Raw genomic sequence first — 24,395 nt, 5'->3', positions numbered from 1 at the left:
CACTTGTGAAAAAATAAACTGTTTTGGTTTTGAAATAGATTTAAATGATATGAGATAAACAATTCAACAGCCAGTAAAAGATTTTTACTGTAACTTCAGTCTTAACAAAAAACAATTAAACCCAAACGATCCATGCATTGAGGTGATATGAGCAGTAGGGGACGCTGCACAATAACATTAACGCCGTTTGAGATATAAACCACTTAAACCACTTTGGATTTTGTAGGGAATGTGAAGTAATTGGGGAAAACCCACGCTGCACATACGGAGCCTCAAATTATCTTAATTGGGAAATTGTGAAATTACGGCCAAATATCTAGCAGTTCCAACCTGGACAGCCCAAAACCATTTATCATCTAGTAGGTCTTCAGAATAAGCATGAAGTTGGTGGAACAATAAACAATAGCTGTGTCCTGATGTAGCTGCAGCAGAAAGTCCTTATTTACACGCGCGCGCGCGCGCACACACACACACACACACACACACACACACACACACACACACACACACACACACACACACACACACACACACACACACACACACACTAAACAATAAACGATATGCAATGTTTGTATCTCTGGAAAAGTAGTAAACACTTTTACCTTATTGCCTTTTCAATTAATACTGCATCCCAAGCGATTCACTGTGGCAACGTGTGAAAATGTACAAATTAAAACACCAGGGGCGGAGCCAGAGCACGTTCGGAGGGGGGGGGGGGGGGGGGGGGGGGCACAAGGGTCACCAAGAATTATAATTATGATAAATGCATAAAAATAAAAGGCCTTTACTCACGTGTCTTTTTAATATTTAGACAACTATGTGGGGAAAGAAATATTGAAAATGTTCATTCAAATTGTTAATTTAGTGCAGTTGTTAGTTGAAACTGTGTAAACTGAAGCAGCACCAGACAACGGAGACGGTGTGAAAACCCAAAGTTTATCTTCAGAGAAAAGACCTCACTGTATTTTACTGTATTTTACATACAGCGTGTTTCAAGGTTCTTTGAACTTTTATTTAATAATCCAGGCTGTGGTGGGGGGGGGGGGGGTTGTTTAACTTTATAGTGATAAAAATTTGGGTCAATAAAAAAGGTTGACAAACTATGTGAATTCTTCACTTTTAGAGAAAATGTAGTGTTTTTTTTTGTTTTTTTTTATGCATACAGTCAACAATAATACTATATCACGGTCACAATATTCTCTTCAATATATGGCTTTTCATTGAAGTTTCTAAGCGATTCATCACAATGTTAAGTACCGTGACTCGAAATGAGAACACCACTCCAGCATTGTCTCTTACCACATAGTGTAACACATTACCTCAGTTTTTTCTGTGTCAGCAATAGAAATATCTACAAAGTGAAGTCAATGACTTAAAAAGTAGAGCAGATCAAAACTTGCTTTCGGGTTTGAGTTTTGTTTTCATAATGAGTAATGTGCCTTAAAGCCAGAGGAAGAGCACGCTGACGAGTTTAACAACTGATAACCAGAAATCTAAATGTATGAGATAATTTGTGTTTCATCTGACGGAGGTATAGTTTGAGTCATACGGTGGAGTGGTGGTTAGGCTTGCTTCACAGTGAGACGGTCATGGTTCTACGTGACGTGTCCATGTCCTCTCTGGGTTTTCTCCAATTGTGTGTAGATGGAATGCGTGTCTCCTGTGATGGACTAGGAATGTGTTCTGTGTGTAACCTGTTTTTGCCGTTATTTACCTGAACAGGTTAAAGCAGAAGGTGACGGGTGGACGTTTTTATCCACATGCAATCAGATCATTGAATAACTTTTGACCCTGTGTTAGTGTTTTGATCCAGCATCCATGCAATTATATTATATTATATTATATTATATTATATTATATTATATTATATTATATTATATTATATTATATTATATTATATTATATTATATTATATTATAAATTCTATACATGTGCAATTGTCTACCTTTTTACACGTTATAATTATATATTGTACTATGTGTACAATTTGTCTATGTTTGAATATTAATGCACAAAGGGAGCAGTACAGGTGATTTCGTTATATGTGACATAATGACAATGATTCTATTCTATTCTATTCTATTCTATTCTAAGAGACGTGTCTATAATTCTACAAAACATGAAACGCGTAAATCCCGAGTATATGGCTGTAAACGTGGATCCAGCTCTTTGTGATGCGTGACTTTCGACTCGCTTGCACTTTAACGCAACACCAGCGGGTGACGACTCACGGTCGCCCGGGCAGAGAAAGTAGACGTTTCCACGAGGCACGTGAACGCAGCACCGCGCCGAGTTCTGACCAATCGGGAGCGAGGATTGATTTTGAGTTTGAAGACGGGGACTGGCGCTGAGCGCAGCTCTTCACAGACACATCTGCTCCCAGGCTGGACGGGACTCCGTGTTCACTGGCCTCCGCTCAGTTTCAGCGGAGGATGACTATTCAAAATCCAGCCTCGTTCTCTGAAGAAGGCAAGTGTCGATTCATTGTGGGGCTGTTTTGTTTGTTTTAACCTTGTGTGTTGCCGGTGAGTTGCCCACTGACAGCGACGTGCTCAGGTTCACGTTTGCGCGACTATTATTATTTTTTTTCAAGAACAGCTTAAACTGTGCAACTCTGTCTTTGAACGAGGATCTCATATTAATATCTCTGTGTGTGTCGCGCTTACCGATGCTTTTACCTCCATTAAGAGGCGGCAGGTCCGCGTATAAACACCGTGTAAAGTCTTCGTCACGCGCTGGAGGCGAACCTCTGTTGCTGCGGCTGTTTTGAGGCGTTTGCACGAACTTTTGCACTTCCTGTGAACAAACACGGGCTGTGCGATGGCTGTTTGGGGAACTACTAAACTGCGGCAGTCATATTTATTGTTACGACGTGTTACCTACAGGGATATGATGCATTGTTTTGCGTGGAAACTGTCACACACACACACACACACACACACACACACACACACACACACACACACACACACACACACACACACACACACACACACACACACACACACACACACACACACATCTGACATTGCACTTGCTGATTGTCATGGCTTTTTGCACGAGGCATCAATCAGACGTCTGTTCGTTTAAGCTGCCCCTGTGTGACTTATCAAGTGACCCAGTTGGTAGGATCCTTTCACCCACTGAAGGTTGGTCAACAGAGATGTGTTGTGTATGTGGAGTTCTCTTGTGTCCCCCCCCCCCCCCCCCCCAGCAGCCTTTTTGCAAACAGTGACAGAGGAGTAAGAGTATGAGAAAACACCCTGCAAAACCACCTGTGAAAACAAAGTGATAAAGAAAGAAAAAAAGCTGCATGCATACATACATGTTCTGCAGGAAGAATCATAGTTGTCTTTTCCTTTGCATAGGTGTCCTATGGTGTCTTATAAAATATTTTCTCTTTTCTCTTATTACTTTGAAACTTTAATGGATCTGTGTCCTAACTTCCCCTTTCCTTGAAATTCAATTGCGTAAAATCAGTATTACGGAATTTGCTTTCAGCCTATCAGTAGTCGTTACACTTTAATAGATGCTTCGTAAAAATTAAACTCATTGAAGCCTCATATCTAAGGGCTATGGGTTTTTTTTAGGCTTGCCAGGCTGTAATTTTCCTGTTTGCCTCTGTCACAACAGGCCTCCCAGGATCCTCCCGAGCCAGCGGGTTGTTGTGAAATACAGTAAAAAGACAACTGATGCCTGCAATGATAAGAAATGCTCTGTGACGGGACCGTACATGTTGACATTACTCTTAAGTTCATTAATATGAGAGCTTGCCACATTAGGTTGGGGAATAACAGAAAGTTTGTGGACGGCAAGCTATCGCCTCTGAGTAATAACCGGTGGGTGTGGAGGTCTGATCAGCTGGGGGTGAAGGGTCCAAGTAGGGAGTGGCCCATGTTGCACTTTTCTCCTCTCCGTGTCCCACCGACCCGCATAATCCTGCAGGTCTTTACATGCCTTTTCTTTGACCTGTGTCAAGACGTCAAACAAACAGACGCTCCATTGTTGTAAATCAAAAGTGAGCGCTATGTGTTGCGTATTAACCCTCACCTGAACGCTCTGTGTGTCTGGCTGGAGGCGGCGTTGTCTCGCTCCATCACAGATTGTGTTGCTCAACACTGGCAGAGGGGCCGGGTGGGATGAGGGGCTCCCGCTGCAGAGACTTGTTTTGCTCTGCACTGGGGTTATCAGCCTGTTATTCATACCTTTTCTTTTTGCCAGGGAAAGCTGTCGTGAGTGCAACTGTGAAACAAGTTCGATTCCTGCGGCACAAAAAATAAATAAATAAAAAAATCCAAGGTCTGCATGACTTCGTCAAATAAAAGTCCTCGGCACTGCAGTTACTCTGCAAATCGAAGGCCACTGTTCTTATTTGGTGATTGTCTACAGTCTGTTCTACAAATTTTGGGTGACTGTCAAAGGATTTTATTGTTTCTTCAAGCAGCAGATGGGCTGAAGTGCTTTCATTGGCCCTTTATGTCTTGCATTGCGCTCCAGTTTGGCCAGAATGCTGTCAAAATACGTTGAAACGCCCTTCTGTCACATTGGGAAATGGCTTTATGTGGGCAATTAAGGCTCTTAACAAGACTCTAAAAGAGAAAGGCCCACATTAAGCCTACCCTGACTGCCTTTCATTAAGTTTAAATAAGCGACATGCTACTTTTCCTTACGTTGACCATTGATGTGGTGTTTAATTCTATCTTCTTTTTTTTTTAAAAGATTGTTTCATTATGTTTTTGGCCAAATTGTGTTTAACCATATAAAGAAGCCATAAGAATCTCTACGGACCTTAAATTGAAAATGTTACACTATAGTCCCAGATCACTGATATCGTGACCAATTTATAGCTTCGTACAGCTCCCAGGTTGGAGATGATTCCAACTACCTCTGGGTGGAAAAACATACAACCCAGACGCGTCACCAACCTGTCACAGCAAACACAGAAACACACACAACACTGAGAGACCCACAGAAAACTCACGCATGCACAGGGAGAATGTGCAAACTCTGAAGAGAAAGACTCAAGCCTGAACAGCAACATAGGAAAATGAAATATTCTATACTTCCAATTAAAATCCCCAAAAGCTGATGTACAAAGAAAGTACATGTCTATAAATACTAAGACAAACAGTATGTACAGATGTTTCTAATGTTAGATGTCATTGATGTGAAATGAGGACTGATAATCTAAAACAAAGGTAATAATATATTTTACAGCACAGGGCCACTGCACCGCTTCAGTAAAAGTGTTGCATCGTATTCGTCACTATCTTGATGGCTTTACTTAGATTTTATGAATTATTGATGGAAAAATGTTAATATAACCACATTTAAGACATTTTGCATTTATCTCCTGCATTTGATTTGCTTCCAGTGATACTGCATATCTTTAACCCTGAGTCAATCCAGTGCAATCTCTGATTAATACCCGATATACTAAATTGAATGTTTTTGGTATACCTCTTCATATTTTCCCTTCGTACACAATGAAAAGCTAATAACAATGTTTGGTTATTCACGATAGTTGTTTCACTTGGAATACAAGCATTTTTCTCCATGGTGAGCTGGAGGATACTTGACTTACTTAACAGTTAAGTAACATGCGGCAGCTGAACTCAAGAATCACCCTCTCAACGGTATCTCTCCCCTCTTTCTAGGCCTGACCTATCTCTGCTCAGCTCTCCGCAGGGTTCGATGTCGGCAGCACGGCCGAGGAGCTCTAAAGTACAAATATTTATATAAAGCAGAAAGGATGTGACAGTGTGAGCAGTTGGGACTCCACAGGGATGAGTGCTTGGGGTTACCCTCGGGCTAATCCCCTCCAAGACATATTTACAAACCGAGCTCGCAGTCAGTAGACTGCGTCCAGCTTCAACACCAACATGCTAACTGTATTTGGTCAGCGACGACCACTTCAATCACGTCTTTTGACCAAGTTTGATATTTGCATGGTACTCCAACCATATGGTTGTGCTGAGGAGTTTCATTTCATCTGCACTCACTCATAATAGTTTCCATGCATCGGGGCAGCGTTAGGCCTTTTCTCTCCACGCTGCCTTTCACTTTGTTTTAGCTGAGTCCCGGGGCGGAATTTCATCTGACACCGCCATCGATTGCAAAACAAAGACCGCGAGGAAAATATCACGAGAATGCTTTGAACTTGCTCCCAGTGCGAGTGACTTTATGTGCACAGCCTGCCCGTCAGACCGGGTTTTATTGTTGTATTGTTTTTACACCCATGTGAGTAGCAGATGTAGCCACAAACCATCAGGAATAAAATATTCACAATCAAATGTGTCATTAGTTGAGGACTTGTGTCTCAAGACAACGTCGCTTTTGGTGGATGTCAGTTATAGCAGAAACTTTGTGGTTGACTCGTCCTTTTTCGTGCATGTCAAAGAAAACCAAAATAAGACACTTTCTCTAAATTTAGAGCAGGCCTGGAAGCCTCGTTGAAGGCTCTTCTGTTGTGTTTTTTGAGAGTGGCATTTGGCGTCATTGTAATATATCTTGGGGCGAATCAGAGAAGGGAATCCACTGCCTTTGTTTAAGACGATGCTTCAAACCAAGGCCAATTAAAGACATAATGCCAATTTAGCAACCACTTTATGATCTTAGGTGCAAAAACCACAAGTTTTATATATATATATACCAGGTTTATTTATGTTAGACGAAATTTATGAATGAAGTAAGATCAATGCAGACCATATTCCACTAGAATCTGTATATTGTACAATAGTTTCTCTGTAATAAACGTATAAGAAATGTTGGATTGATATAAATGCAGAAACAGTTTGTTTTCAGGGTTTAAAAGCACTTATTGCATTGTTGTATAGAGCTAAGCTTATTCATTTGACACTGGTCTTTTGGTGTTTGGCCCCTCATTGAAGGGTTTAGGGAGTCTGGCATCACATGGTTAATACCACTACTGTTAATGCTCTCATCTCTCAGCCATGACCCATCCCCCTGCAAGACAGGAGACCCCTGAACTCCTCCACCCCCTGCTCGGGAGCATTCCAGCTGTCCAGATGGTGTCTGCTCTGCACAGTGGACACCAGAGAGCTGAGAGGGAGAAACCCCACCAGCAGGATTCTCCGGATGAGACATTCCACCCCACTGATCTCTCTGCCCCCGCCCTTCTCCTGCTGCCTTTTCTTCCCTTGTCAGTCCTGCTCCGTATCTTACAGGCCACTATTCTTGGAGATGAAGTCCATGTTGATGAGTGTGTAGCAAGTGGAAAAATCTCAATATGGCGTCAAGGAGGGACGACTGAAGTTTGTCAATGTTTTTCCTCGAAGGCTTGTCAAACGTTGTCTTTAGAAGAAATCTTTAGCTCAGATTTTGCACTTGGAAGTCATCCAGTCACATTAATACATTTATTAAATTAACCCCAAGTTGGATTACAAGTATAACAGCGCTCATCTCTGCATGTTGTTGGAAAGCGGTGTCAGGAAATAGCAAAGCAAATATTGAAAGAGTCTCATGAAAGTGGAACAATTAATTGAAACAACAGTTCTACCGAGAACGGCTCTGATGCATTGGCGTAACTGATTCAGTTGCTTGATGAACGCCTCAGATGATTTGCCCATTTTTCCATCCAAACTTGGCAGAAAAAAAAACAAAAAAAACTGCACTTGAGGTGTTGCTGGAGCGTAGCTGCTCTTGGTGTGTGCCGGCGTGGGGGTCGATGCTTTAACTGTAGCTACTATAGTAAAAAAAAAAAAAAGAAAGAAAGAAAAAAGAAATGAGTGGGTGTTTTGCTTCCATGAAGTCTTTGAAAGGGGTCCAACTTAGCACATTGTGTGTTCTGTGTGTGTGTGTGTGTGTGTGTGTGTGTGTGTGTGTGTGTGTGTGTGTGTGTGTGTGTGTGTGTGTGTGTGTGTGTGCATGTGCATGTGCATGTGCATGTGTATGATCCCCTGGCCAGATAAAACACCATAAACCCCTCCCTTCCTACTCACCACTCTGGCTTCCATGATTGCAGCCTTGCTGTTGACCCAGTGTGTGTATTTCTCTTGGCCTGGATTTTTTTTTTGTGTTTTACTTGTTTGCATGTCAGCGTGCGCTCTGTTTGCTTTTCCATATGTCACTTTTTAACGGGCACCCTGAATGCAGCAAATAGAAAGCCGGAAACCTGGGACAAAGAGCTTCACAGCAACAAAAAAAAAAAGCCAAATAGAGTAAAGCACACACAAGCTTTTCTCTAACTATTTGCTGTGTTTGAGTGGAACAAGTTGTTGTTCACTTTTATAAAGGTTTAAAGGAAAGAAGCACCACTTGTTTAAATATTTCTTTCACCAAAAAGTCACTCCACCTCCAGCGGGGTTAGTACATTTGCACAGTCTCAATTACCAAGGCAAAGCAGAGGGCAGGCATGAGTACCCAGGGGGTTGTTATGTCAACTGGCTTTCGGGTGACTGGCTACAGTCAGCAGGACTTCTGGTAAAAGGGATTTAGGGGAGTTTGTCTTTGTGAGACAGAGAGGGAGGGAGAGAGAGCGATGGATTATTCTCAGGCCCTACTTTTGCCCCATCCTCCTCCTCCTCCTCTCGACCCCCATATCACCAGACTGAGGCCCCTTGCCACCCTGGAAACCCATGCCCCACAAAGCCATCACTTCCCACCCCCCACCCCCCCACAAAAGCCCCTTTCTCCCCAGCTTTCTTGCCATCTTCTTTCCTCTTGTACTCGCCCTTTTCCTCCTCCCATTTCCCCCCCCCCCCCCCCCCCCCCCCTCCAGACTCTTCTTCCGCCTTCAGCCAGACTTCCTTCTCGTCTCTCCCTCTGTTCACTCCTCTTCTTCCAGTTGAGTCATGTGACTGAAGAGTCATTGGTAGAAAAGCACACGCCCTTCTGTCACACTCATGTTTTTGAGGCTTTTCTATATGAGGACGCCAATTTAAACTAGATGGAGTGTTTTTGTCCCCGACAATTAAAAACTTCATTCCGCCAGTTGTTTCGGTCGGGGCGCTTAAAACACCATAAGTGCCAAAGGATCACTTTTTAATGAGAAACACGTTGGCCGCTCAGTATGTGGTTGATTGTTGTATGAGGGCGGCCCAACACACCTAGCATCTGTACTATACACCAGTACATGCAACACATGCTGAATAAATTCCAGGACCTGACACAGTTCGTATCTGGTTTGATCAGCCAAACAGCATCCCATGTCCTGTTTTCATATTGGCCAGGAGAAAAGATCTGCACCTTACAAAAGTCCTGTTTCTTTCTCTCATTAGACATAAATCTACTGCAGATGACTAAACTCTGCACCGGTTGTTAAAAGTGCCTCCTTCTGAGAAATGGGGAGCAAAAACACCATGGCCCTCCGTTTGCTCAACCTACCCACACCTGCTCTCCATTTGGTTGCATATGGTAGGTATAAACCCCCAGAGCCAACACCACTCTTTTGCCTTTTGACCATTACGTCTAAATTTGTCCAATTTCTTTTTTTTTTTACAACAGATCATCATTATATTTTATGACGGTATTTCTTTTGGCACAGGACCTACAATTTTGGTGACTTCATGGCTCCACTTACAGTCGCACCAGCAGGGGATCTAATATATGGGAAGAAATCGAGCCCAATTATGTTGCAGAAACAGACTGACATAAAACAGTTTTGTTTTCAAAAATCTGTTTTCCTTTTGCTGCATATTGAACCACATAACAGTTAATCGTCACTTTCTCCTCACTGCAATGGTACTTCTATTTTTAGGGTGTATGGGAATTCACATAACGTTTCCAAACCTCAAAGTGAGGAAACTGCTTTTTGGACGTAACTCAGATATCCTGTGTAGTAAAATGCCATCAAAGAGTTTTATGTGGTACTTCCATCTTTTGTTTTGCTTCTGAAGCTGAAAGAAACTTTCTCAGCGCTTAAAGTCTCCCAAAAAAAAAAAAAACCAACAACAAAAATGGACATCCCTTCTGTTTTTTGCACTGGCACCTGGTTTTCTCAGCACAGCAAAGTTTTTCCACTGTCCACCCTCTTCTCTCTTCCCTCTTCCCTCAGCAAGAAAGTGTGTCAGCAGCTGGCTCCGTCCTGAGCTGCCTCCACTATTTTTGCACCAGGAAGGAAAGTGATGTCTTAATGTCTCACCGATACTTGTGGTAAATGTATGTGGTTTCCTTCTTGGCTTCCAATGGCAAAATGTCATGAGACAATGCTACAATCCTGTGCTCGTGTAGAAAATTTAAGAAAATTATGCATTAAATGTAAAAGCAGATAAAGGCTGAGGGAAAGATTTTCATCTGTTCATGTGGATTTGTAAGAACTGTTCTGACGTGATAAAACTGTGCGGAGAGCTGTGTTTTGGTTGCTAGCTCAACATACTGTGACTGCTGCCATCAGACTGATGACTTATAAACAGCCGTGGGTTGTGTGGTTAAAGACTGACTGTCTGTCATCATACTCTAAATGTTTGCTCTACATTGTCAGCATGCACACCGCTTATTTCTGAACTAATTCAGTGGTTGTTATTTAAAGATTTCAAACATCACCTTGGGCATTGCTCACTTTATGAGAATGTTATTTTATTTTTCAAACCATCTTTCCAATGCAAGTCTCCTGGTTATGAAAGGGGTGTTGGCTGCATTCCTGGGCTGTCCTTTCAAGTGAACATGCGATTTCTGAAATCGATGAAGTTCTTAGTGTTTCTTATGAATCTTTCTACAGGGATTAATTGCATATGCAGCCCAAATTCCCCAGTGCTTCACCAGTATAGTTAGTTACAAAACCTTTCCAAAGTTCAAACCAACCAGAAACTCTTTGTATTGCACGATTCCCAGACTTGTTAAAAAAATAAATAAAAACTAAACAAACTGTTCCCACAAATTTCAAATGAGTTTATAACTGCTGGGTGTTGTAACTTCTGCATCTGTGGTAATTTGCAGTTGTTTGGACTAAACAGGTATTATGCAATCTAAAGTAACTGCTGATAATCACTGGAGGTCTTTGCAGAGAGGCAAACATTTAAATCTGGGGCAATCTTGGTGCAGAAAAGGAAATAATGACTCTAAATCTGAAGCAGTGTTTTCCCCCAAAGAGTTTGAGAAACAAATGTCTCACTGTTGAAGCATTTCCGAGTTTTCCCATCCCATTTCTGAAGGGAGTTTGGATATTTGCCAGGTTTTTCTGTTTTTGTTTTTTTTCCATTTCATCGAGCCATTATGAAGGAAGATGTGTGGCGCAGTCAGGAAGTGACTGACTTGACCTTTGTTGAGACGGATCTTCCTCTCCTGGTCAGTAAACGCTCCCAGTGGGAAGGAAGGGGTCAGAGATTGGAGAGCGAAGCATTCATTTTGTTTACGCGCCCGAGAGGAGCAGAAATGATGTTGCTTGAATGTGCTGGCAGGTAGGACAGGTAGAGCTGCATACTGAGCAAGGCAGCTGCAACATTGCAAGAAACACCAAAGTCAGTCGAGTTGTTAGTTCACCAGCTATCGTCACGTATTGGAACTATTGTTAGGACAAAGTACCAAATCCACCCCGATGTTGATTGATCCTTCATGTTCCTGGTTGTTGTATTTGTCTGACGAAGCCTCCATAAATAGGACCAGACACCAAAAGCTGTTCTTGATTGTGCAAATCAAAGCCCCTAACAATACCAATATTCAGGGTGGTGGCACTGGTTGCTGATAGCAGAGATGATTTTTAATGCATGACTCACAGCTGTGTGCTCAGTCCCCCCCCCCCCCCCCCCATCGCTGCTTTGAAATAACAGAGGCAGCTTCCAAACAAAGCAACCTCGATGTTCTGGGTCTCCACGGACAAGCTTTAGTGTACTCTGTAGCACTCCTTTTATAGGTAGTGACCTAGGTGAATTATGTAAGCGTGTGCCTAGCCCTGAAATCAAAATCCAAACTCATGAGCACTTTGCCTTCAAAAGGCAATTCTAAGGCTTTCCTCTGAAGGTATGCTTAAAGATATGAGCGTTGGTTGTCGCCGACAAAAATCAAGGCTTTGTGTACATGAGGGGTCAAGGATTTACATAATTCACTGCTCTAAAAATTGAGCATGTTTTGCCAGTATTGGTATATTACTTCCTGGACTACACCAATCACACTAATCTAAACTAGTCTTAACTCTTTAACCCTCAAGCTGAAAGGGAATACTGCACGTATAACATCCTCTCTCTGTTTAACTGTGGAGCTCTTGAGAGCTTCAGGCTAAGTTGTAGTGGGTTTACTGCTGCCAATCGATTAGGCCTGCATCTTCTGCGGGGCTTTTGTTTTTCATGTTATGTATAAAACTCCAGATCCAAGTTTTATCCTCATGTGAGCATGGGTACATACCTGAAATCTGTTCTACTTTTGTTCTGCCGGCGTAGAATCACTTATGGATGCTTGTCATCAAACTAACGGTGGAAGTGAACTGTGCTGATTTGTGAATTTACAAACAGATGGCGGGTATCTTTCTGCAAAGCGCATCCATTTCGCAGAGTCTTGGACACGGTCAGCATTACAGGCATGAGCAGACACCGTGTAATCATCCAGCAGAGGCGCAGTTTATGGTTTAACTGCATTTAAAGGTACACAGGGGAGGCACTATGCTGTTCCCACTGTTTAGCGGAGCAGTGCTTTGTTAGAAGAAGGAGCGATGGGAAAGGTTAAGATAAAGACTGACATACCAACACCTCGTCCTCGATGTATACACTGATTTCCTGTGTAATATTTCCAGGCTGTATCTGAAGGGAGTCGTGGGACTTGATTCTGGGTCAGCGTTCATAAACCAGCAGGTGGTGGAGGGTCATAAGAGGTGCTCGTGAGATTTGTCATCATTACAGAACAGACTGTTGGAGTCGACTCGTTTATTCCACCTCTGTGACCAGACTATTTCCCCCTGTGCTTTGACCCGTTTTTCACTTTTCTACTTTCTTCTTTCCATTCTCATGACATACATTGAGCAAATGCAGCACTCTCATGACTGTATGTTTCACAAATGTGAAAGCGTATGTGCTAAATTAACTCATGAAAGCGGGAGGATAAGATAAACTTTGCTTCCCTAAATTATTCTCTCCATTCTTTTGTCCTCTTGACCATTCATTTGCTTCATGAGCATACTTGTGCTGTGAGAAGTATGTCTGGAAAAGCTCCTGTGATCAGTATGTTGTGGTCAGGAGCTGCACATAATGATTATTGCTGACGATGCATTTAATTTGCACAAACCTCTGTATTTGCTTTCCTGCTGTGTGAATACTGAATGGATCAAAATGAAAAAAAAAACTCCCAATTTACTACCTTCCAGCGAGTCAAAACGTTGCAGTTTTTCATCGTGCTAAAAATGTGGAAAGGCTTAGATCCAGTTTCCACGCCAACATTTTCCAGTGGATATTTCACACTCTGTATTATCTTCAGGAGTTTTTAGTGATTTTTCATTTTTGCTGTCCTCCACTTGACCCTTACTTTAGGTTATTTAACCTTTTTTGTTTTTTTAAGTTGCTTCTCCAAGAAGCTCTGTTCTTGATTTCAGAAAGCTTTTACCACAACAGCATCATTTGCTTGTAATTTGACACCAGCTACATTGTATTACTGATTCATGCTGTGTCTGGAGCTGATAACCATAATATGAAATCCTGCTGGTGTCAACTTGTGCAGTCCTTGTTTAATTGGCGTGTTCACTGCAGTTTGAGCTTTCTCCTCTGTCGACTTACTTAAGAATGCAGATAACATTACTCTGCACTTTGGCCACATTAAATATGAACACTTTCCATTAACAGATGATTCTTAATGCTGTTCCACAAGACATCGTTCTGGAGATCGTCTACTTACTGGTAACGCTGCAAGTCAGGACAGGAAAACACATTCACTCTCCGATTCAAATTTACGGGCAATAGCAAGTTTCTCATGGATCGTTTTCTGTAGTTAATGCAGTCAATATGAGGTGGGATAGCTTTTAAGAGGTGAACAGCCTGTGTACAAAGCTTTCAGCTAAGTCAGGAATAAAACCGGATGAAGATGTTATTTGATGTTTTTGTCTTTATGACCCCTCCTTCTTTCCAGCTCGCCCATAATGAGCCCATGCAATAGAGGCTATATGAGAGGCTCTCTGTGGTGACTGCTTTCCTTTTGAGCTGGCTGACATCATGTTCATGAGCGGTGGACAGGGAAGGTCAGGATAAGGCTGGGCTTAGAGATCTGTAGCCGTGCCAGTAAAATCAGCTTCAGCCATTAAAGCGTAGGTCTTGCGACATCCAGTCTTACACAACTTCTGGGACCAAGTCATCTTCCATTGTTCATTGTGATCCTGCTGTACTAATGATGTCCTCTTTCCTTTTTTTTGCAGCACTGGGGCAATTTTGATGGAGTGAGAGACTGCTGTTAAGAGCGTACCTGCAAAACAAAGTCACATCTTTGAACCACAGAACTGAAGCTTCAGTCAATTGCAGTATGGATGGAGTGGACACCTTGCAGAACTCTGCCCCGGAGACCAAGGCCGAGCGAATCGCTCGCTACAAGGCAGAAAGAAGGAGGGAGCTGGCCGAGCGCTATGGCAATACTGAGGAATTCACCTCCAAATATGTCCGGAGGGACAAGAAAGCTGGCGACCCAGTCGAGACGATAGCGTCTGCAGTCAAGGAGAAGGAAAAATATGAGGATAACGGAGCCGAACAGACGTGCACAAAAAGGGGCCTCAGGAATAAAGCCGCCTTGAGATATGGCCACGATGAGCCCGCCCAGGAAAAGGAGGCTGCCAGTCACCTGAGAACAGACACAACAGAGATCGCATCTTCCTTAAAGATGTCTTCTAATTTCAGGTGAGCTCATTCCTGTTGTCAACAACTTTACGGAAAAAGCACTCTGCTGGTTCCTGTTGTTGGTGCGAGAGCAGACACAATGTCCACCAGAGTGTCAGAAGACTAATGCCAGTGGCTTTCCTCAAGTATGTAGAGAACATTTGCAACATAGCCAGTAAAGACACTTGCTGGATGACTGTCGAAGGGTCTGCTGGCACTCAGTGCGGGAAGAAGAGGCAACAATTTGGCACATTCAGAGTACACTTTGTGCTGTATCTCCAGTTTGATATAAACACAACTGCTTGTATTTCCAAAATTGGCCTTGTGCACTAGACAGAGGACGGCCACATTTATTTTGCCATTATATGCTTTGGCTGTGATGAACTACAAGCTGCTTGTTTTGGTTCGCGCTCCAGTCGTGAGGGGGATCGCACACATTTAACAAGTCTGGTAATAACAAAGCGACGTTGTCAGGGCAACTTGTAAGACTTGGGGAGTTTTCTCATTGGCTGGCAGGAATTCTCCTCTGAGAGTTGTACATAGATGGAGTCAAACATGTCCAGTCATGGGTCTGGAGATACATGGGCTCTAATCAAGCTGAGGATTGTGCGTTGTGCACATAGCCGAACTTGTCTGTTCCTGACAGGGAGAGAAAAAAAGAAACTGCCTTGGGTAAAGACGCAAATGAGAAGTACTGAGATTGACACCGTGTTGCGATAATGTCAAAATTTGTGCAAGTGAAGTTAATTAGTTGTGCTAAATTAACCTTTTGCCACATGAAGCATAATCCTAATTCCTCTGTTTGTTTGAATGTCGGATGTTATGAACCAGGTGTTTGCAAAGACTGCCTGTCTTGTGTTGGAACGTGCGAGAAGCAGGAGAGTATTTGTCAAAAGACAGAGTAACATGACTAACACATACTTGATTTTTTTAATAACAGAGAGCAGAAAGATGTGTGATGTGTTTTGTCACTTCAGCTACTAATCTTCTCTGCTCAGTTCTGACATGCGTTGTGTGGCACAGTCCAGCTGTGCTGCCTTTTGAATGCCGCAATCAGAAATGTAGACTGTGTATTCATCTTTTTATCAGCCGCATACTCACCCGCAGAGTCATACACAATTGCTTCATTGCTATATTTGCTTTCACAAGATTGTAACTTTTACACAAATTGAACAGGGTTGACGTTAGTCATGCTTTATGACAAAAGCGTCGCATATATTCACAGAGCCTGCATAAGGAGCTTGTTTGTGTGTTTTCGGCTACCAGAATAGCATCAAGGAAACTGGAGCTCAGCTGGCTGAGAGATAATGAAGACTGCTGTCAACAACTTTTATCTGCCACAGGCAGGAATCTTTGCTTGTTGAAGGGCGACATTCCAAAACATATAAAATTCAGCCATACAAATTAAACATTGTCTTGTGCGCTCAGTCTAACTTTTTTCATTCAATATCTCGGATTTCTATATATGACCTGCTGAAGCTCCTGCCAGTGTGTGTGTGTGTGTGTGTGTGTGTGTGTGTGTGTGTGTGTGTGTGTGTGTGTGTGTGTGTGTGTGTGTGTGTGTGTGTGTGTGTGTGTGTGTGTGTGTGTGTGTGTGTGTGTGTGTGTGTGTTTGTGTTTGTGTGTGCGTGTGTATTATGGGAGTTGCATAATGTGTACTTAACTGTATGAAGCAGCTTCCTGCTGTTTGACTGTGTTATGGTAATTTTGTGGGTTTGTCTATGTGTTATTAAGCATGTGGCGTAAATACAACTAATTGTGCGGTTGGTTCAAAGGTTCATTCAGTCCTCTGGGATTAGAAACGGGACAGAGAAGGATTCAAGCTGATTATTGTTGACATTACCGATTCATTACAGAGGTAATGTACCTGCAAGCATGAAACCGTTTTTCAGAGTGATAATTCTAAGTCTTTTTTACCTTTTTGCTTCCCTCACATTTTGTCCGATCTATAAAAGCGACAGTGAGGAAGTTGACAGTGTTTGATGGGTGAAGCTCCTCTCTCTCCAACCCATTCTTCCTCTCTTGTTTTGGCAGCACGGGGCAGATTCCCCTCCTCCCCTGCAGCTGACTGTCAGAGTGTGGGTGGGGTAGAGGAAGCGTCACTAAACACTGTTTGTGAAGGAGGAGTCGGGGGAGAGTCGGAGAGCTAGGTGGCATCAAACTGTGAGCTTGTTAGTAATTGCCTTAAAAGGGCAACCTTACATAACTGCAGCTTTTAGCCATCGTCACTGCCAGCAATGATATTGACTGTTGCATCCCTTTTTTTTTGTTAAATTCAAATCAATATCAAACAAAGAATCCCTCAGTCTGGTATGGTTTCATTTCACTACATTACAAAGCAATGGGTTGACACGCCAGCCTCAAACTGACCAAAGCTCAACCCATCGGCAGAGTCTGACCCTATATTTAAATGTGTATTTGAATATTTCCAGCTTAGTACATTTACATTGTCCAACCGGAAGCATACAGCTGAGCTTGTTATGTGAGGTTAATAGTTTGAAAGGGCTGATGGTTACATGTGAAATTCTCAGATTTCATGGAACTAATAGAATATACATATATATTCTTTTTCAGTTTGTTAAAAACATATCTTTACCACCAGAATAGACGTACTGCACTTACTGTGACGTTTGTATTTTACACAGTCATAAATGAGCCACAGATTTATTAACAATGTTATTTCCAGTCCATCTCTTTATGGGCCAGACTGCTATAAGACACTTCTCTATCAATAAATTAAAGGTTTCATATACTATATTTGCTAGAATATTGATATCGAGGGCTGTAGTAGTTTGTTTAATGTGTGTAGGTATGGAATATGTCTGTGCTCTCAGTTCCAGGGTGATTCCAGCGTTCATTTTCCTTCAGTTGTTTATCTGTCTCTGCTTTTGCTCAAAAGATGTCACGCTTGATGATGAATCCGAAATGCTGGCTGCTGTTTGTTTATGGTGCGCACTCTGAAACTGGCCTCGGTGTGAGATTACAAGCATTTTAATGAAGCACAGTGGGGCGTACTTGAAGTAAAACAAAATGCAAGCGCTCAAATTGTCTGGCTCTGTTTAGCCAATATTAGTCCGACGTCCATCACGCAGCTTGGGTCCGTCTCCCCTTCCTCGAATGACCCCTGACCCCTCCCAGATGTCCGCCATGATTCCCCATTGTGTTAAAAGCGGCCCTCTCCCCTCCTCCTGTTACATCATCGCTGCTACCCCACGGGGCAGCTGCTGTCCCCATCCATTTTTAACGCCCATTACTTAGACATGAATGGCCGCCTTCAGATGCTCCGTGAGCGCTGCGGTTATATCACTGCCAACATGGGACTGCGAGAGCTGCGGGAGTACATGTTGTAGGATTCATATCAAATGACACACAGTAAGTGGTCGACTGCAGCTCTGCCCCCCCGAGAGTTTATGTTTGTATTTATTTATTACTTCACTGGATGTATGGGAGATTTTCTATCGTATTTTATTTCTTCCGCGTTCGCCAGCGATGGTTTGTAACAGACATGTGAAATCTGTCATCACTCCATTATGTTAGAGAGTGACCTCATTTGTTTCTCTCCCTCTCTCACTCAGGCTGATGGGAAGCGGTGACACAGAGGAGCCAAAGGGTAAGACGAACTCTCCACTTTCGCCGCACTCTCGATCCTCTTTTGTTTCACTCCATCCCCAAACTCATTCAAATTCTATTACCCGGTGTGAAAGGAATACTGAGCTCATTGTTGATGTTAGATTACCTACCTGCTTTAAACGTACTGGCATTTTAATAGTCTTCTACTGAGAAGTGAAAAGAAAATAAACAGGCCGACCCCCTGGTGATGTGTTCAATGGAGATGTTTGGCAGCTGTTTTGCAGCTTTTAGTGAGTGTACTTGCCTTTCGTCCCACTTATATCTCGTTCCAGTCTTTACGAATCGTTTCTGCTGCAGAAAGAGATGAAAATGCCAAGTTTTGTCTTCCTTTCTGCCACCTGAGCCCCACAGCCTGAGCTCCTGTCCGTGTCGCTCTTTCCCCTATGCTTGGCCAGCCTTTATGCTTCTCTGCTTACGTTATGCTCCTGACTTGTGTACTTTGTCAGTCAGTGATGTGTGCCGGAGCTGGACTGCACCGGATAAATAAAGGCAGAGACGGAGAGGTGTCAGGATGGTACGTTGAGCTCTTTTTGGATGGCGGGTCATGCTCGGTAGTGCATGTTTTACACCGCTCCCACTTCGGTTTGCAGGATCACACACACTCCCTCACACCGACGGGCTATTTTAGAGTCAGTAATTAATTTTGGGACCGTGGAAAGAAACTGGCGTACACTGAGAAAATCACACACGTATAAGAAGCTCATTAGAAACTCAACATAGAAAGTTCAAACTGGGTTTATTTTTTGGGAGTGAGTGTACTAACTGCACTTTAATCAGACACTTTCATCCTCATAACACAGATTTATTCAAAGCAAGACAATGGAGCTGAATCAGCAGTGAATCATAAGGTCGCAGTGTATCCTAGAACTGAAGCAATTACATTGAAATGTTGGAGTTACATTACATGCTGGTTGTCTAACCCTGAGCACACCCCCCCGTCATTCTCCATGTACCAGCCTAAGCATGAATCACAAATGTCAGAGCCAGTGTATCCACCTGTAAATAAATCGCAGCCCTTATCCAAACACGCGGCGTGTTTGACAGAGGTGTTCACTCGCCGGCTGTCATGCGAGTTTTGTTTTTTCAGCTATAGCACCACTGGCTGCGTCGTCCTCTCGCTGAACCTGAACGGTGATGAGAAGGTCTGAGATTTCAGATGCAGAAATGAAAAGTGGATAATCTGCTGACAGTAAAAGCATGTGATTCAATATATTTCCAAGGCGTGGACAGTGAAGATTTCATTTGGTTTCTCAGCAGAATGTGTTCAATTAGTTTTTTTTAAAATGTCACGAATGCTAATGTTGAGCTGCCTCATACATTGAGATCTATTACAATAGGAGGCACAACAGACAGTTAAAGCAATGATGTAGTTTTATCAGCCAAAATGCCAAAAGCATTTCTGAAAATAAAACGTCCCACTTCTGCAGAAGTATTGTTTCGCCGGTATGATGAAGGTCACAGCGCCTTCATATTGATTGATACAACTTCACCTACAGATAAGATTAGAAAAATAACTTCAATGTAATTAAAAAGCTACAGTAAAACAGTCATGGTGATGCAGACGATTTACTTCACGCCAAGCAGTGCAATTATATTATACGCCAGATTTTTTTGTCAACCGCTTATCCACCTGTAATAGGTGTTGTCTGGTCTTCTAACTTGCATTATTATTTTAATTCAACAACATTAAATTCATCATAGTTTTTGCCCAAGAAGATTTACATTTGAATAATGCCGTTTTAATAACGTCAATATTACTTTTCCCCCATTTTTTGTTACGTTTTATCGTAATTATCTCTCATAAATTCCATGGACAAACATGACAAATCACACCCTGCATACCTGCTTCACAAAAGTCTAGGAAAATGAATGCGAATAAATATTCCATTTGAATTCTCAGTCATTTTTTATAGTGGCTTGTGGATCAACCAGTTAAGAGGAATAAAGAATAGCCCCGTATATTTTGTCGTTAGATGAGGGATGAGAGCGCTTTGGAGAACTCGTACGGCTGAAGGAGATCCTCCTCCATGCTGGCAGGAGAAGCCGCCGCTCTCAGCCAGAACGCCGCTCGTGGCGACATCGAGGGTTTCCTCAGCCACACGGCTCTCCCGCACGCCTGTCATACGCTCGCTCAGCTGTTTCTCACAAAGCTGTAGGCATGTTCATATTCATACCCACACTGAATACAGGTGGCACTGCCCACTGTGGGTGCAGCGTAGCGACAGACCATATAAAGCAAATCCTCTAATTCTGCCTGTTAGACGCTACATTAGCCTGTCTGAGGTTAAAGGCCTCTTCAATAAGCTTTCTACAGTCGTTTAAGATGGATGAAAACACTTATGGAGGAGATCATAAACCTAAGTGGATTCCTTTCTTCCCGTCTCTTTAAAGGTTTTATCTTCTCTCTCTCTCTCTTTTTTGGATGTTGGATGGATGGTGATGTAAAAAAACCAAAAAACTGGACTGAAATCAAAACTATACGAGTACAGTCTAGAGTGGAGTCACCAGTGTGCAATGTTTAGTGTTTCATCATCTGAACTAAATCATGCTCAGTGCTGGACAGCAGGGGAGCTTGGATAACTAAATCATAACTGGAGCGGGGCAGGTTTTTTTTTTTTCTTTCCTCCACTGGAAAGAGTGAGCTTGTTGTCGACGCGCAGTTGTTTTGGCTCAAAATGTCACATTGTGAAGGCAATAAAAACATTCAGAACTGGAGTTATAAGTATGCTAACTTCAGAAATTTGTGTTGTTTTGGAATATCATTAAATTTAATGGCTTCCTTTTGTTCAGATTAGACGATTATGCTCTCATGGCTGGTTTTGATCAGTCAACTCACATGAGAGGTAACCCCCTCGCTCTCTCGCTCTCTCGCTCTCGCACATACACACCAATCCATAGCATTTCTTTTCCACTCTTGAAGCTATCCTTCTTCGAATCTTTGGCATTAGTTGGAGACCCACTGAATCGACTGGTGCCCAGTGACTCGGAGGCCGGTCTTGTCAGTAATTCTTCTGGTCCATAGACATCTTAGAAACACAAGTGAAGTCAATAAGATTGTTATTTTTCCTGTCTGCAGTTTTCAAGCTGTTTTCCCCTGGTGCAGACAACTTCCACTTGACCTGGCATTGCTTTGCTGTGTGCACAGCTCATTGCCCTTCAACACTTGACTAAGACGGAGAAACGATTGTGTGCATGTGTTGGGGGGGTACAGTACACAAGGTACTTGTGTATGTGTCTAAATGCTGTGGATACCAAACATACACTGTCTGTATTAAGACTCGTTGTATTAAGACTTCATTCCTTGGTGATACTGACTCATTCAGAGTTGCCGTTTGAACGCAGGAATTTTTATTGCTGCATTGTTGTTTACGTCGACGTCTATGTGTTTTCTCTTCAGCGGACGAGGAGCCAAGAGATCCCGCCAAGACGAGTGTGACTTCCAAGATGTCTCTGTTCAAGGTATGGTTCCCATTCGCACGTTTTTTCAGTTTGCATGTCTGTCGTCCTCATTTTCTGGGAAAGTACTGTAAATCAGTTTGCATGGTGAGATTGTCAAAGCCCCACATGACTTTGATAATTGTTTTGTCAGTTCAGGCTCAGACCGAAGCTAATTTGAAGCCATTGCTGAACGAATTTATCAATGGGGCCAGACCAGTGAAATAAGAACATCAAGACCTATGAATTCTATGAGTTTTTACTGCACAGAAATACTGTTATATCTTGAAAATATGCACATTTAACCTACTCTATTAAAGGGGTCATATTATCCAGCTTTTCAACACTTTCACATGGTGTCGTTGGTTCAAAAACGTTGTATTCAAAGTTTATTGACCCAACTTTTCCTTGATTTTCCTCCATTTGAATATTGGATCATAGGAGCTGCATTCAGAATCTGCTGTGTCTGTGTGAGCTGGACTGGCTCCGCCCACACATGCCCATCTTTTGAAGAGGAGAAAGTACTTCATCTCGTGGTGCCATGTGCCAGAGCAGAGCTGCTTAATTGTGGGAGGAGTCAAAGGGACCCCTTTATGAACAGCGAAATATTTCCTAAAAGGAAATCCTCCCTGCCTGCCTAAGTCTCTCTCCTTGAACGGATGTTGGAGAAAAGCCCCTCAGAACATGTGATTTCTGCAACATTTCTCAAATCCACCCTCCCAGCTTGACAGCGAGTTTCTACTGCTCCGTATTTCAGCTGCAAACCTTGTATCTGCTGTTCAGTTTTGTCGGTTTGTGGTGACTTTCACCGAATGATTAGTATTTTCCTTTTGACTTTTACACTTCACTCGGTCCTGCGGGTAGAATCAGACCTCTATGCGGTCCAGCGTTGGTGGGGAAACTGCCAGAGAGTGGCTTCACTGTAATGGTTTGGCAAGTAAGAGATTGAAAAGGGGGTCTGCAGCCTTAAAGGCAATCTGTGGAGTTTTCCAGGGAAAAGGAGTTGGGAACCCCTTGGTTAAAGGACGGTTTTGGTGGATCTCCAGGAAAAAGAATGTGTCCTCCAAAGTGATGTAATCTAAGTATGCGACATGGAATCTCTGCAATTGCCATTTCTTGGAATTGTCTCTACTCTGTCCAAAATGTTTGCCAAAGCGTCACTTCAATAACTCTAAATGCCTGCAAGATGACAGCACACATTAAATCCAGGCTTTAAATGAAAAAAAAAAAAAAAAAAAAAAAAAGAAATACCTAGTGATGTCAGTTGATATACCTGCATTTTTTGATGCACTGTCTAGTCAGTTTTCCTCATTTCCTCGCTGATTTACACGCAGCCTTTCCCAGTACAGCTGCTGTACGCTTTAACTCCCCTCTGGAAGTTTGCTCCATTAATAACCAATTGAGATGTTCCGTGCAGCACTGAGCTGTCCTGCACCTGGAATGCACACTCGGCCAAAGCCGTGACTTTCGGCTCCCACAATCCTCCTAGGCGGTGGGAAATTAAAGGTCCAGAGAGCTGAAAGATGCACTCAAGACCAAATACTCGATAATGTCCTCAGATCCTTGTGGGGGATTCGAAAATGTGTGCCTGAAAATGAGCTGAGTATTAAGCTTTCCCAGGCTGCTTTTGTTTCAACAGTGGTTCAGTTTCACGATGTTTGATGTAAATAGCTGTTCTAACTTGGTCTTTGCCGACCAGGAGCGGTGCCAAATTTTGACCAAGTGAACCCAGATGGCAGCAAGTCATTCCAACCAGGAGACCTGCTGGGAAAGCATGCTCCCACTAAGAGGCTATCTTAAAACCATCGTTTTCTTTAAGTGATCCAGTTTAATGGTCACATGAAGTGACCGATACCCCCCCCCCCTCCTTTTTCTGTTTTCACTTTTCACTTATCAGTCATTTCTCCTCCACACTCCTGGTGAGTCAGTGTCTCCATCAGGAGAGACAGAGTGGGAGTGAGGTTACACTACGTCTGCTCTCTGACATGGACGGAGGCAGGAAAACATGTACACGGGGACTTTGAGGAAGCGATATAGCTCATTTATAGTTTGAATTCCCTGACTGAGTTTCATAAATGTATAAAAATCTCTTTTGCTGACAGCGGTGCATCCTGCCCGGTGGGGGGAAAAAAGAAAGCTCCTTCTTTATAGTCAGTGAGCATCACTTAGTTTGTAAGGAGCCTCTAATTCTGTAATTCAAGGGAGCGCCATTTCCGATGTTTTTCTCACAGCAGGAGATCCACTTAACTTCAACCAGGTCGCCCCATGAGCCGAGCAACATGTTTACTGACAAAGGTCTCACACAACTGCTGCATTTTACACGAGTAGGAAAAAAAAAAAGAGAGAGTCAAACGAGGAGACTGAATAGTTTTTAAGATAAGAAATTGAATTTGTGTCTCAGCCTTTTTCCATTTATTTTCTATTCAGCTGAGGTCATACAAGATAACATTCCTCAAAGAATTGTAAGCTGAAGATAATCTTCATTTTCAATTTATTATTATTTTTTTCCCATCAAACTGCCTCCTTTTCCTTTCCTCTGCACCAACAGCTGCTTTTGAGAGTTTCAGTCAAATCAAGTCCAAATACATA

The 24,395-nt window shown here is 42.7% G+C and overlaps 1 protein-coding gene across 1 annotated transcript in view; it reads left to right on the top strand.

Moving 5' to 3' along the window:
• The first annotated feature begins 2,317 nt into the window (after positions 1-2,317).
• Positions 2,318-24,395, top strand: part of LOC308110517 (supervillin-like) — a 40,211-nt gene continuing 18,133 nt past the window's right edge. The window contains exons 1-4 of the mRNA XM_080464857.1: positions 2,318-2,472; positions 14,291-14,762; positions 18,317-18,351; positions 21,769-21,830. Coding sequence (XP_080320983.1) covers positions 14,395-14,762; positions 18,317-18,351; positions 21,769-21,830 — 465 coding nt within the window. The 5' untranslated portion in view covers positions 2,318-2,472; positions 14,291-14,394. The remainder of the gene's footprint in view (positions 2,473-14,290; positions 14,763-18,316; positions 18,352-21,768; positions 21,831-24,395) is intronic.

The sequence above is a fragment of the Lipophrys pholis genome (assembly GCF_963383615.2).
Source record: "Lipophrys pholis genome assembly, chromosome: 1".
Lineage (NCBI taxonomy): Eukaryota > Metazoa > Chordata > Actinopteri > Blenniiformes > Blenniidae > Lipophrys > Lipophrys pholis.
The sequence above is the reverse complement of the archived record's forward strand: the minus strand, read 5'-3'. Positions and strand labels throughout refer to the sequence as shown.